A 15,220-nucleotide genomic window follows, 5' to 3' on the forward strand; every position below is an offset into this window, starting at 1 on the left:
CAGTATATGGAGTCTGGATGCTGGATTATACCTATTGACTTCCTATTTGCAACCTGACGTTGAAATTTGCAACTATAATATGCTGGCTTCTTGGACTCAATTAATGTCAAGTTCCTGCTGAAAACAATGGAAGTCACTCATAAAAATGTTAACAGACAACAATACTACAGCAGAACTGACCTCATTTCCTTGTTTGTATGAGAGAGAACATGAATGTATGCTGTGTGAGTGTGCTTGTATGTATGTCGGCAGTGAGCTATCTCTTACATGATCTAAGATTGAAACTAGGCGGCTGTAAAAAAAACTAGTGCCTCTCTTTCTTGTCTGGCTGCTTTTGCAGATCTCCTGCCTAACAAGTAGCTCAGCTCATTCTGATCAAATGATCTTAGAATTGGCTTCCCTCCATTACACACTGTAATGGTATCTCCCTAGTGAGGCTCTCTGAAACAGCATACCCCTGTCTCTGATAGCAGAGTTCCCTTGGTGAGTGCTTCAGAAGAGGCAAGCTCCAAAACGAGGCCATCTAAGAATTGGTACAACTGGCCAACGAAACTTGTTGGAGTTTTGTCAGTAAATCACCTAGCCTTGTGACTTTAAATGGGAAAAGCCATTTGAAAGAAGTAAGTACCAGCATAAAGTGGGTTGAAATGAAAAGGGTAGACCTGTTGTATGAATATTTTAGGAGGATAAAAATGTATATATGAAGAGTCTGTGTTTGTGGGTTTACTTGGATATGCATTGTATTGGTGTACTGGAAAGGGAATTGATGAGTTTAGGAGCTGAGGGATTGGATACTATTCTCGTTTTTTTCATTTGTGACCTTGGGCAAGTACTTAAACTCAATGCTTATAAATTCCTCATGTAAGAAATGGAGATAATACTTTCTTCTTCACAAAGTTGATGTCAGGCTCAAAGAAGAGCAAGACATGTAAGCCCTTTGGACATTACAAAGTCATATGTTTTTAAAATGAGGTGTTGGTAATCAGATGGTAACTGGCTTTGAAATGATGCCCAACTACTTGGCAGTTAGACTAGTGCTGATATTTCCAAATATGCTTTCTTGTCTCTGACCTGCTACAATTAGGTCTATAGGCTTATGTAACATTATGAAAAACTTACTCAGAGCTGTAACAAATACATGGAATGTATAGAGTTCCATTTCGTTACTTCACACATGTATTTAATGCCTATTGGGAACAAGAGACTGTACTAGTAGTATGAAAGTGTATAATTATGACTGAGGGGCTCTTACCCTCATGGAACTTATGATCTAATGAGGGGAGTGACTTGGATAATGACTGTGCAATTTGAGACAAGATGATAAAAATGGTAATTTGGGCCCATCTAGCTGGCTATAGTTAGTGGTAGGGCTGCCCCTTTTCCACCTAGTTTGGGAATGGTAGTGTGGGTTCAGAGCTGCCAGGAGACCCAGATCTGGTTCATTCTTCTCCCTGTAAAATGCCCGCTTTGGCATCTTAGTATGTTATGGTCATTAATGTCTGAAAAGTCACTAGAAATCTTCAGATTCTAGTTGCTGTAGAAATGCAAGGTAACGTATAATATTTCTTTCAAATCCTAAGACATTGTCTCCTTTGTGGAAGGCTAGATGATTTTTTCAGTTTTGGCAGTTAAAAATGTTCACTACATCTTCTTACAGTATCAGTCATAAGTGAGGTGGTTGGTTCTTTTGTAAATAACGCATCTAAGATAAAGTGGATTTAGTATCAGCATAGGCTAGTTAGCAAAGCATGGTTTGTTTCCCAGTCAAGTCTATGCCTGAAAGCTCAGCTAGCCATCTCGAAAATGTATGCCTTTGGTTAAAAGAGAGCCCAAGAAAGAGTCAGCAGTTGTAACTCTTGGATTTTGTTGCCCACCACCAAAGTACAATTCAGTGTACACATCATTCTGATAGTAAATGCAGCAACCTCATCATCAATACAAAGAACAAGCCAGTGTTGATATCATTGTTTAGGGAGTTATTAGCTGACTTTGTGTCTGTGTTTACTTAATAACTTCAAGTCTGAATGCTGTTATGAAAAAATCAATTCTTTTTTATCTATAGAGATAATTCTTGTTATAAAGAATCCCCCAATTCCAGAAATTGGAAATACTCTTACATTTTAATGTAGTGAAGGTTCTTTGGTCAGTTCAAAGGTTATTTGACCTTTGAAATCCTAAAATCCATCCTCTTTTAGATGTACTCATATCAGTTCGTTATTATAGGGTTGTCATCTCATCATCTCAAGGTTTCTTGTAAGCCCCTTCTTCATTCATATATATATGTATATATATATCAGAAATATTAGGAAATTCACCTTGGAAATTTCCCTTAGTGAACAGCTCAGTCCTGTGTTTGATCCTCTCATTTGCTATGAAAAGGGCGTTAAACAACCTTGGTGTGTGCTCAGATTTGTGATAATAGCCTTGTGTGGCTGGTGGTTTTGGAGATTTACTTCTGGGTTTGTTAGATCATGACTGTACATATGCTAACCTGGGGTTTTGTTTTTAAAAGGATGGCAGTATTAATTTAGTTTTCATTGGAAAAATATGAAAATAAATAGTTATGTCTATTTTGAAAGCAGACAGAATAATACAGACATATAGTTGTTTCTATTTCTCTGATGGTATGAGATCTGATAAAAATATTTATTTCAATCGCTCATGGCTTAATAGATGGTCCTACAAACTGTAGAACTGGTATTTCTGGATTCTCATCCTTCACATACTTGGATAGAGTGCTTGTAGCAAATGGACACAATTGGCATTTTTGGTTGTATTCAAACCAACACATAGTCCATAGTGTGAATTTTGGTCACATTAGCTAGAGTATAGTTGATGACCTATTTTTCTCCTTGACTTCTGGATCTACACACGTTGGTGGTGGCTTTCTTTTTTAACCTACCCAGCATTTCCTGAGTGTCCAGTTTTGGCACTTCACTTGTTAAGAGAATGCATTTTGGATGAATGAGAGACTAATGATAATTGTTTCTAATTTATAATCTTTTTTATTATACTTTAAGTTTTAGGGTACATGTGCACAACGTGCAGGTTAGTTACATATGTATACATGTGCCATGTTGGTGTGCTGCACCCATTAACTCGTCATTTAACATTAGGGCACACATGAACACATACAGAGGGACCTTCATTAACTTGCCTTGACACAGAGCTTTATTGCAAAGCATTTTAGAGAAAAAACTATTACCAAGATGCATGGCAACTATAGATTAATAAAGCTCTGTGTCAAGGCAAGTTAATGAAGGTACCTCTGTATGTGTTCACGTGTGCCCCTGTGTGTACATGCCTTCAAACTTGTGTGGGGAGTGGGGAGAAAAGGAGAGAGAAAGACAGAGGGAAAGAGAGGTAATCTCTCCTAGTACTCTGAAGAAACGGGGTATTTAGGCTCTTTGCCTATCATGAAACAAGAGGCTTATGTCTTATTGCTGATGAATTGCAAGTGTAATTACAGAGCATTGCTAAACCACATTAAGTCCCAAGGGCTGAATCAAAAATATACACCATCTACAAAAGCCATTTAAATTATCTCTGAAAAACCTAGTAGTCAAGTATGAAATTAGTCTGTGAGCAGATATAAACCGTTGCTGGTTATCCATTAAAATTAGTTCCACAATGCTAAGGGCCAATCTCTAAAAGAAAAATGAATGGCCTGTGGCTATATCTAATGTGCTGCTCACAAGTTTCTGTACTGTTACAGAAATGAACGACAACAGTTGAACTTTAAAGATAAACAGTTTTTTGATTGGGTTCCTAGAGAATAATGGTGCTTATGTACAATTCTTGAAATAGAGCCTACAGCCGCCCAAAATAAAATAGTCTCTTTGAAGATCTTGGAAGTAATGACATCATAGGCAGATTGAACCAGCAATCCATTAATAGTATCCTTTATAGAAAGCCATCTCAGGGGAACACATGGCTAAGTAGACTGGCATTGTTTATAAACATAACATAATAAAATCCCTTTTTAAATATGTTTGTGGAATAGTAGGAGATACTTCCCACTTGGGAAACAAATACTTTAACCACAAGGATTCCTTGCAGGTCCCTACTCTTTCTCCATTAGTCTTCTGAAAGTGTGCTTAGAGGCACTTGATTTGAAGGTGAGTTAAAATACCAAGGACCTCCTGTACTATTCTTTCAACACCAAATCAGAATTATCTGGAATCATTAGCAGAGGATGATTGGTTGTGCCTTGTAACGGGTAGTAAAGAACCAAAGTAATATCAAGATAATTAAAACAAAACCATATCTGAACTGTCTAGGAAAACGGTTTGGTTCATGCTTTATTAAGTTCCTAGTGTGGACCTGGACATAGGTTCTTCAGTTTCACTTGTGTCTTTGTAAAATGTGTATTCCAGCTCCTCTTATGATGCCTCGATGAGTTGAATGACATTGAAACACTTCCAGTTTGGTGGGCAATAGGAACGTGTGTCACATAAGCTGAGTCCTTTGCAGAATGTCTATGATACTGACATGTGTGTTATTGAATTTTTGGTCAGGGATTTTTAGTGCAATATAGAAGAGTTTAGTTTGAGTTTTAGATCCCAAGTATTCCTTTCTTCCCAACCTATATTATACTTGGTCAAATAAGGTCAGGGTAATCAGGCAGCCTGAAAAGAAGCAGGGCATCTACCTGCCTCTCTGGTCAAATGGAGTAATTAGGAACAAAAAAGGCCACTCTGTTGTTAGCCACACCTATTTATCAAGAGCAAAGGAGCATAGTATTTTAAATTCTGTAGTTGAGCTGAAACCCTGGCTGGCTCAGACTCTTACTTGTCTTATCACGCAAGATCAGCTTTGTATATCATTTTAAAGAGGTCGTGTGGCGTGTTTTCCTGACTTCTGTCATCTCAAGTTAAATATGTCATCAGAAAATATATATCATCCAGAAAATGGTGGCTCTCTCTCCCTGTGAGACACTCTTTTTAGAAATTTGTCTTCTAGGTATTTCTATTTTAAAATGTTCAGTTTCTCTGCAATAACTTTCAAATTTCATTATTTTTACCAAGCTAGATTTTGTATATCTGTATACATATTTATGTAATAATCACTTCATATTTGCACATAGTTTTTGAACCCAGAAAAGTAAAAGAGAAAACTAGTGCCTTGTCTCTGGTGGCAAATTTTCTCTGTGACTAAATTAAAACCATGAACCTGTCCAGTACAGAATAATGCCACTGGTGAAGTCAGTCTTAAATTCACTTTAATTCTAGAGAAACTGTGAATATAGAAGGACCAAAAGTCAAAATGCAAAAGATAATGCAGACACATTAGCACTGGTCTTATATTCCAATTCAAATATTTACTCTAGTACCAATAGTATCTATGAATATACTTTATCCTTGACATCACAATTACTTTTTCATTGTACCTCGTTCTGTAGTTTGACCTAAATAGGAAAATGTAAGGTTTACGAAATTGTTGGTGATAGTGACAAACCATTTATTACTTAGTATTTTCACTATCATTATTACTGAAAAAATATAGAATTGGTCTTAATTCATTAAGATAATACAAGACATGACACTTAGCAAAACAAAAGCGATCTCCTGTTCAAATCAAGATCAAGCCAATTGGTAGTTGTCAATCACCTGTGCAGATGGAGAAGCTATTAATTGATAGTAACCTATTCTTGAGTAATTACAGACTGTATATGTTTGAGAGAATTTAGAACAAAATAAAATTTTTTAAATTCTCTACCTAACATGATGTAACTTAGAGTGCATTACTGAGAGTAATAAACACACTATAACCACTAAAGGGCCAGAAAGCATTGACAGATAATTTTTCAGCACAACAGTTAATGAGTAGACCCCTGTTTTTGTTTTTATTGTTCTTAGGTTTGTTCATAGTAAATGTTGTTGGAACAAAGTGATATGCTAAGCCATGTTTGGAGAGTTGTAATGTTCCTAAATTAGTACCAGGTAATACTTGATAAATTTACAGAGATGTAGTTTTAAAGGGATTCGATTTTCCTTGAATTCAAACTGGGGATTCATTTGGAAGGTACTATTAGTACCTGACTTGCGCTGGGGTCAGGACCTTATGGAAGGACTTGAATTAGAGTAGGAAAATACCTGGAGACAGAAACATTTCCTTGGGGAGTTCATGCTTTTCCAGTTTACTTTATCCTCCCCAGGGGAATGAAAACCGAATATACTCAGACGTAGACACAAGATACTAAAGAATAATGAACTTGGCCAGGCGCAGTGGCTCATACCTGTAATCCCAGCACTTTGGGAGGCTGAGGCAGGTGGATCACGAGGTCAGGAGATCAAGACCATCCTGGCTAACACAGTGAAACCCCATCTCCACTAAAAATACAAACAAATTAGCTGGGTGTGGTGGTGGGTGCCTGTAGTCCCAGCTACTAGGGAGGCTGAGGCAGGAGAATGGCATGAACCCGGGAGGTGGAGCTTGCAGTGAGCTGAGATTGCACCACTGCACTCCAGCCTGGGCCACACAGCGAGACTCCATCTAAAAAAAAAAAAAAAAAGAATAATGAAATTCAGAGCAAATAGGCTCCTAAAACCCAGACTGGATCTTACAGCTAGCTACCTCTGTCACCTCCCTTTTTCCTTCTTCCGAGACGTAAAATGTGGCAGGGAGTAAGGTTATTGTGTCTCCTCGGGAACTGGCCCTCCAACATTTGCCCACCTTTATCTTCTGCCTGCTTGGGAGAATATGGAACATTGTTTATCCTAACAGCACTCTCCAACTCTGTTGAAACTGCCAGATCTATGGGATGGTTTCTTGGTTAATTATCATAAAAACAGGAGAGTGCATTTTGTGACTGAGGTACACACATGTAAGAAATAAACACCAAGGACGTCTCGATGTTAAAGCAGCTAACAAGTCATTGTTATGGGCCATTAAAAATCAACAGCCAAACCTGTGTCAATTCCTAACTCTGAGGAGGCTGATCCACCTGACCATTACAATCATCAGGATAGAATTTTAAAATAAGATTGTAAATTGTTCACTAAAACACTGTTAGTGGGGAGGAGCACATAGTTTCAATGTGGGAAAAGCAGAGGGACTTACGTATTTTTATAATACTTGAAAAGCCATTAATTACTGCCTTCACTTTCCTTTTTTGAAAATTGCATCAGGGTTTTTGGGAGGTAACTTCCTTCCCTCCAGAAGAGAAACCCCTAAAAACGATCCTCACACAAAACCTGAGAAAACATGAGAGCAATGCTTTTGTTTCTAAGATGTTAGAGTCCACATATTTATTAGGTTTTTAGACCTCTTCTCCCTCAACTCCTGTTTTTTCCCTCCTTTTCTTTAGGAGCTGTGAAATTAGTTGTTAACTGAAAATGTCTGACGGTCTGGATAATGAAGAGAAACCCCCAGCTCCTCCACTGAGGATGAATAGTAACAACCGGGATTCTTCAGCACTCAACCACAGCACCAAACCACTTCCCATGGCCCCTGAAGAGAAGAATAAGAAAGCCAGGCTTCGCTCTATCTTCCCAGGAGGAGGGGATAAAAGTAAAGTATCAGTGGCCGGGCATTGAAAATGGGCTAGTTTATTCTTTCATTTTCACTTTCTTTCTTAGGTAGTTGTTTCTTGAGGATTGACTGTTCAGGGCCTGCCTGCCCTTTACATCTACATCTTCAGAGGTTGCATTTTGTCAGAGAATAATGTTTGATTGATTTACTGCGGGCTGACAGAAAATACATTTACACTATGTTTGCCTTTCACATAAAATTAAATTCATAGTGTTAAGCCAAGTGTAATCATAGCAACAGTACTGTCTTGAATATATCCACAGTGACTTTCTTTCTGATAATGTAGAGTAGAATCTACAATAATCCCTCTCTAAGTTGTTCTTTTTGGAAATTTGGGTATAGGTGGGTTTACTTCTGTATACCTTTTTGATAACTGAAAATTTTGAATTCAGTATATGAGAATCAGTCCACGTTGCCACAATATTGTCTCTCTGACTATATTGTAAGTGGGAAGGCATTTCTGAGTCATTTGTTTGCATTCTCATTCTTCAACTTGTTGTCCCCCTAGACAGCCCCATGTATACTGAGTAGCACATCAATATATTATAATTTATCCTTCTGGTGTTTGTAATGCCATTTGGTGCTTAAATGTCATATGCTAATGCTTTGTGACATGCAGGGATATGAAATCTCTAGTAATTAACTTTCAGGTTGCATTAATTAGCATAAAGCTGAAACATGGCTTCTACAGATATGAAGCAAGTACAAGGGCACTGACACCATAGAAACTTGTCAGAAGGGCAAGAAGGGTGATGTCTTTAGAAGAGAAACAGGACATTCTCAATCTACTTCTTCAAGGTAAAATAAATAGCTTTGTAGGTCACTTATATAGTGTTAATCAATCTACAATTCATACCACAAAGAAAGCTGAAACTATTAGTATGGCCAGTACTGCCACTTGTATACCTGCATAACTTAAAAGATGCTTTGTTCTTCATGACCCAAGGATGGAAAAGATGGAAATGAAGTTAAACCTCTGGACTGAAGATAAACTGAAGAATAATGAACCACATTCCATGCAAGAGATCTGTGACCATGCAAGAGGAATTTTCAAAGACATGTTTTTAGACACTGAAACGAATCCAGAAAAAATTTTGTTGGGAGTAAGGGATGGTTTGAGGAATTTAAGGTGCACCATAATGTGGAGACCAGGTCTTATTTGACAGTTGTGCCAAAGAACAAACCGTTCCTGCAGCTCTCATGTGGTATTCACCACAAATTCAGGAAGTGGCTGAAGAAGGGGATTACCTGCCTGCACAAATCTTTAGTGCTATCGAGACTGTCAAGGTTTGAAACCCTTGAATACTTTTGAAGAGCAAGCGCCCACTGATGCCGAGGTCAGCAAAATCAGAGAGGCTGACATTTCCATTTTTTGCCAATACTTCAGGTGACCTCGTAATGAAACCCTTGCTGCTCTACAGAAAACTGTGCCCAAACCCTCTCAGGGGAAATAAATGAGCCAAGTTTCCAGTGTACTGGCAAGCAAACAGAAAAGCCCGGATGAATCCTCCTCTCCTTAAGGGATGGTTTGAACAGTACTTTCTTGTGGATGTTCAAGACTACTTAAAAGAAAAAAAGATACCTTGAATTCAAAGTCCTGCTGATTCTTCAGTCTATTTGGTGCTTCAGGTACATTTGCCAATATGCATCCTAATGGTAAGGTTGTCTTTATAACTAGCCACATGTCTGAGATCCTTGAGCCTTTCAGTCAGTGTTTGATCTGGCCATTCAGGAAGGCTTATTATAAACTAATGTATAACTTTGTTCACAATCTCGCGAAGTTTCCACTGTCTGAAGATCCTAGTGCATGAGACTCCTACATCATTACTAATGGCATATCCTTAATAAAAGTTTGGCTGTTGATTTTTAATGGGTTTTCGGGAGGTAACTTCCCAAAGAGGCATTAGATAGTTTAACAGAGCCTGTCATTAATGTGACCTGTGAGAAGACTTGGCTAGAGGTGGTGAAATATCTTTCCTCTATCCCTCCCAAAGACAAGAAAAACCTATGGATGAGGATGAAAATTTGGCACAAGAGCAATCATTGGCAGAAGTTGAATCTGAACCTGTTGACACCAATTCAAATTAATGCTGCTAGAGGCTGATCCTCAGGAAGCTTTCTTGACTCCAGAGGTTATTATCATAAGTGATGATGAAGACAATTAGGAGGCTGTGGGACTGGAAACAAATACAGCAATAAGAAACAGGAGCAAAATTTTTAGAACAAGATTAAAACCTCCCTAAGAAAGTAATTAAAATTGGCATCTTTACATGTGTCAGATATTACCTGTTCAAAGTTTGAGTGACTTAGAATTCTATAAAGAGGTGCTATGATGCCTTCAAACATAATCATATTGGACAGAAACAATCTTCAATAGAACTTAAATCATGTGCCATTTAATACTGTTGCTGGACAGCTGATAAAACTACCTTCTGACAAAGTTTGATTTAATCAGACTCTATTAAAAGGTCCTGTGAGACTTTCTAAAAGACTATATTGGGAAGAAAGAAACCTCAGAAAAGTCTAAATTATCAAGTAGTACCATTTAAATACTCTTACTGGACAGCTAATAAGCTACCTTCAGACAAAGATTGAATGATTAAATTGAACTCCATAGGGAACTGCTAAGGTGTCTTCAAAAAGGACTTGAGAAGACGAAAGCATCTTTAGAAGGGCCACTTAAATTCACTTGCTTGATAGAAATAAAGCCTCAAGCAAGTTGTTATAACTTCAGGATTCGACTTCACTGACTCTAAGAGTATAGACATCCATAATTTGAACTAATGAATAGTACACTTCTGTTCATTGCTTCTCTGTCACCCCCATTTGCCACTACCATAATGAGTGATAGATACATCCTCATCACCTCTGGAAATCATCTCAGGATCTAAATGGAAACTGTATAAAGCCTATCATTTTTACTGATTTAAACGATGTAAACTCATTATTCCTTTTATGTAATGTGCTGTTGTTATTGTTTACCTGCATAAAAATATTTATGAGGGTTTTCAACAGTCTACTTGAGACCTCATTTTTGCCCATTTTTTTCCTTCCCGATATCATGATCTCCTCAGCTGAACTCTCTTACCTTGGGGGTTGTTCAGGAACCTGACTCTCATGGGGAAAGAGGGATTACTATTTCTGTGTGCCTATCTCTTGGTAACTGCTTAACCACAGTCAGTCTTGAGCTAATGGAAGGAGCACTGGACTTGGGTTCTTGAGACCTGGGTTCATGTTCAGCTCTGCCACTGATTATTGTGACATTGGGCCAGTCACTTGGTTTCTCTGAGCCTCAGTTTCATCACCTGTTAAGTGAGGATAGTAATACCTGGCACAAATATCACAATATTAGTGATAATTGAATATAATTATAAGTACCCAATGGTTATTAAAAGTAAAATTAGGAAGTGCTGGATAACCATAATATCATTATATTTGTAGCATTTTGGAGCTTATCAACGAACAACTGAGAAAACTAAGTTTTTGAATTCTTTTATTTTTTAAAGTAACTTCCTCCGATTTTTTGTCAATTATAGAAAATTTTAAAAAGATAATTAAGTGTGCCTATAATTTTATAAGCTGGAGGTAACTAAGTTGGTATTTTTCTTCTTAGTACCTCTTTGTCTCATCATAAATTGTTCATCAATGTCAAAAACTTGGAAAATAAAGATAAGCATATAGAAAAAAATAAAAACCACCCATAATCACAAATCCCAGAAGCAATGTTAATATTTTGGTAGATTTATTTCCAGTCTTTTTCTATGGCTATATGTGCACATGTATAATTTTTACATAGAAAAAGTCATAATGCATACAGTTTTGTTGCTTTTATACTTAGCATTTTTATCATGAATATTTTCCTGCATTTATACAAAGTATTTGTAAATATCATTTTCAATGGTGTATAATATTTCATCATAGGATGACATCATGGTTTAGTTAACCATTTTCATTTGTTGGATATTTGGGGGTCTTTCCAAATTTGGCCATTGTAATTTCACAATGTCTTTTTCATTACCTAACTGAAAATATTTGCTTTGGGGACAGCAGAGGATTTTTTGTTGTTTGTTTGTTTGTTTTTGAAGAAGTCCTTTTAATAGCTACATTTCATTGACTAAGTGGAACTTCAAGAGACAGGTAGAAGAAAAAAAAAAGAAATAGTACATGTAATTTCAAGATTGAGGATTTATTTTGTTAGTGACTGTTCCAGAAGCTGAATTTTGGTGTTAGAGCAATTCAGGAGGGACAGTTTGCCACCATTTTATGATACTTTACTGTAGAAAAGTTTTCAGGATTTAGACCAGGAAAGAGACATCCTAACCATATGGATTGATTTTGTTTTATGGACCCTGTGAAGTCTGGGACTGATCAGGTTTCTCTTTTGTTGGCTACTAGAAAGCTTGGAGCCAAATGTGTGGTCAATGCGTAGCACTTGTAATGGACTCTACGGTATGTATGCACTTTGTATTAGCTTTCTGCCAGGCTCCATTTCGTGTTCCTATCTTTATTGTTTTTGTTTTTTCCTTTTACTTTCTTATCTACTTTGAATTTATGCTATCATGTTGTATTTTGTGTATTCTTGTAAGCCACTTGACATCCATCTTGGAACATGGTGGGGAATAAACACACTAATAAATAAATACATTAATAAATACATGAATAAATAAACCAATAAGGAAAAAACAATGAGGTAAATGAATGCAGTCAGGACTCTGAAAATTGCGTAGTGCCTCCAAAAATAATCAATGTTAAGGACTTGAAGCTTGGAAGAACATATTGGAAAGAAGCAGGTGAGGCTGCGAGGCTGCATTTAGAGGTGACATGTTCTGTGTGACATCTGTGTCTACTGAAGCATGCTTATATGTCTTGTGTCTTCTGCTGCACTTGAGCATTAGGTGTGTTTCAGAGGATATGCAGTGCTGTGTAATGGACTGTGTCTTTAGAGGGCACAGTTCATGTGCATTTTATTTGTGGGGAATCTAGAGAGATTTGGGAGTTGGTGAGCCTGGGAATGATGTGATGATCCTTCTTCCTGGAGGCATAGGAAGGAATCATTGTATATAAATCAAATCAAGACAAATAGGAAGTTTTCTACCATTTACTGACTAGTTACTGGGTGCCAAGCTATGTGCCAGGCACTTTACATGTATTGATTTAACACTTAACAGCCACTCTATATTATTCCCTTTTTACAGATGAGGCATTAAGCTCAAAGCATTTAAGTAGACAACCAACCTAGAATCACATAGCAAACGACAGAAGCCAGAGGCCTCCCAAGTCTCTCTAACTCCAAACCCTATGCTTACTCTACTATATCACACTACCTTGCAATGGGACAAAGGAAATATGTGGTAAACTATGTTCCCAGCATCTAAAAGCCAGGAGTGGCTTTCATTTTTCTCTAAGAAGATGATAGTGTGCTTTGAAACATATCTGAATTTCAGAAGAGGGGACTTTTAAAAATTGCCACTCATAAGGAAAGAAAGAACTTTTTCACATATTTTTGAAAGAAACGATGGTGAGAAGATATTCTTGATAATAGAGATATGCTAACTTTTGCTTTGGGTGTTTTGTAGGTTAGATTTTTTTTGGTGTGTACTTTATAGGCTTGCATATTGCTTACTTTAAAAAGCTGAAGTTCTAAATAAGAGTGTTCATATATGTGAAAGAGTTCTTAAAGTACTATATAGTTTTGTTATTGTATTGAATATATATTGTTCTAATTCCTAGAGTATGTCATCTTCTATATACTCTATACAGCAGGAATCCTTGCTGCACAACAATTATATTAAAGAAAACTCTCAGTTATCCTTTATGGTCTTGTTAATCAAATGTTTTGGTCGATGCATATTACTAACTTTCATCTAATTAATGCACAATAAAATATACTTAGTGTGATAACAGTATGCAGTCTTTCTTTGGTGATACTGGAGACCCTTTGGGATCTTGCAGTAGCTCAAAGTTATTATCACTGCACCAATAATGTGTAAGAGTGTCAATTAATTCAGGGTTCTGTTATCAGAAAGCCAGGTATCAGAGACTGCTACATCCTGAATGGTGCTTACATTCTTGATTCTGCAAATGTAGCCCATCCAGCTTAGCAAAGAGTGCTCTTTGGAAATCACTGCCCTGCCCTTTTGGAAACCTGGAGGACATGGCATCTTGCTTGTCCTCTAGGGTCAGTGCTATGCCCCAATAGAAGAGTCTCTTGTACTACTCCTTTACTCCTAGGAAACCCGTGTTGAAATGGGAAGAAGGTGGAATAAGGACACACTCTCCCTATCTACCAGGGTCTGTGCTTCCACTTTAAGGCCAATGAACAGGGAAACTGGGCACAAATATGGTAGCCCCGTAAAACCAACAGACAGTCAAATCCAAGAGAAGTATGGAATTTAGGGTTGGGAGATGTTTACACTAAGGTAAGGAAGCCACAGGGAGAAATAAACTGAGAGGAAGTAATGACTGAAAGGGAGATTAGGAGGTGGACAAGATACAGAGGATGGATGGAATAAGAGGGGAAGACAGAAGAGTGCTGTATCAAACATGAAGTTTGATATGCTTTAAAAACTGGAGTGTTGCAAGAAGAGGAAAATTGACAAAGGCTAAGGGATATGAAGTTGCTTTCCCCATTAAGACAAATGAGGCCTCCTTTTTCTCCTCAAACTTTTACCCTGTATAATTATCCACATGATCAGAAGTGTCTAGTTAGGACATTGCCTCATCTTTGCTTTTTGTTTTCAAATGTTTCCCATCAAAGTTGTTGCATATGTCAATTGAATGCAAATGAAAGTGGAACCAGTATGTGTTGCCTAGAGGGAGATGAGTAAGAGGTTACTTCCTAATGATTTCCCAGAACAATCACTGTTGCTGAATGTTTTTGAAGATGATACCACTGAAGGTGCTAGCTGTTTGCATGTGTGAGTGGGGGTGACTTGAAGGGCTCACATGTGACTATCATTTTACTTCCCCCATCCCATCATCCTCATGGAACATCTGACCTGTGAATTGGGCTTGTGGCCACTCTTGCAGAATCAGGTACCACACTGAGGTTTTTTTTGTTTTGTTTTGTGTGTGTGTGTTTTTTTTTTGTTTTTTGTTTTGTTTTTTTTTTTTGAGACGGAGTCTCGCTCTGTGGCCCAGGCTGGAGTGCAGTGGCGCAGTCTCGGCTCACTGCAAGCTCTGCCTCCCGGGTTCACGCAATTCTCCTGCCTCAGCCTCTCTGAGTAGCTGGTACTACAGGCGCCCGCCAGCACGCCCGGCTAATTTTTTTTTTGTATTTTTAGTAGAGACGGGCTTTCACCATGGTCTCGATCTCCTGACCTCATGATCCGCCCGCCTCGGCCTCCCAAAGTGCTGGGATTACAAGCATGAGCCACCGCGCCCGGCCTCTACACTGAGTTCTTATCTGTACATTAAAGTCTGCTAATTTGTGGAGGACATATGTTGTTTTCCATAGCCACAGAAGACCTAGCAGGAGAAAATGGGCTTAATATTCCACCAGAGAGAATGGAACTAGACATAAATTCCAGGTAGGCTAATTGGATGCTATAGGTTACTAAGAGTGACATTTTCTAGAATCTTCATTGGATATCTCATGGCTTTAGCAAGTTCTACCTGAAGGCGGGAGAATGGACCTTCCACCATGGGCCTTCCCAACTATATGCTTTTGAGATTTGCTAATATAATA

General features: G+C 37.9%; 1 protein-coding gene across 13 annotated transcripts in view; it reads left to right on the top strand.

The window, feature by feature from the left end:
• The window catches only part of PAK3 (p21 (RAC1) activated kinase 3), a 287,741-nt gene that overhangs the window by 174,053 nt on the left and 98,468 nt on the right, over positions 1 to 15,220 (top strand). For all 13 annotated transcript variants that reach the window (XM_055267039.2, XM_055267040.2, XM_063634312.1 and 10 more), the window contains one exon: positions 7,310 to 7,512. In XM_055267039.2, coding sequence (XP_055123014.1) covers positions 7,338 to 7,512 — 175 coding nt within the window. In that variant the 5' untranslated portion in view covers positions 7,310 to 7,337. The remainder of the gene's footprint in view (positions 1 to 7,309; positions 7,513 to 15,220) is intronic.

This window comes from Symphalangus syndactylus, chromosome X (genome assembly GCF_028878055.3).
Source record: "Symphalangus syndactylus isolate Jambi chromosome X, NHGRI_mSymSyn1-v2.1_pri, whole genome shotgun sequence".
Taxonomy (NCBI): Eukaryota; Metazoa; Chordata; class Mammalia; order Primates; family Hylobatidae; genus Symphalangus; species Symphalangus syndactylus.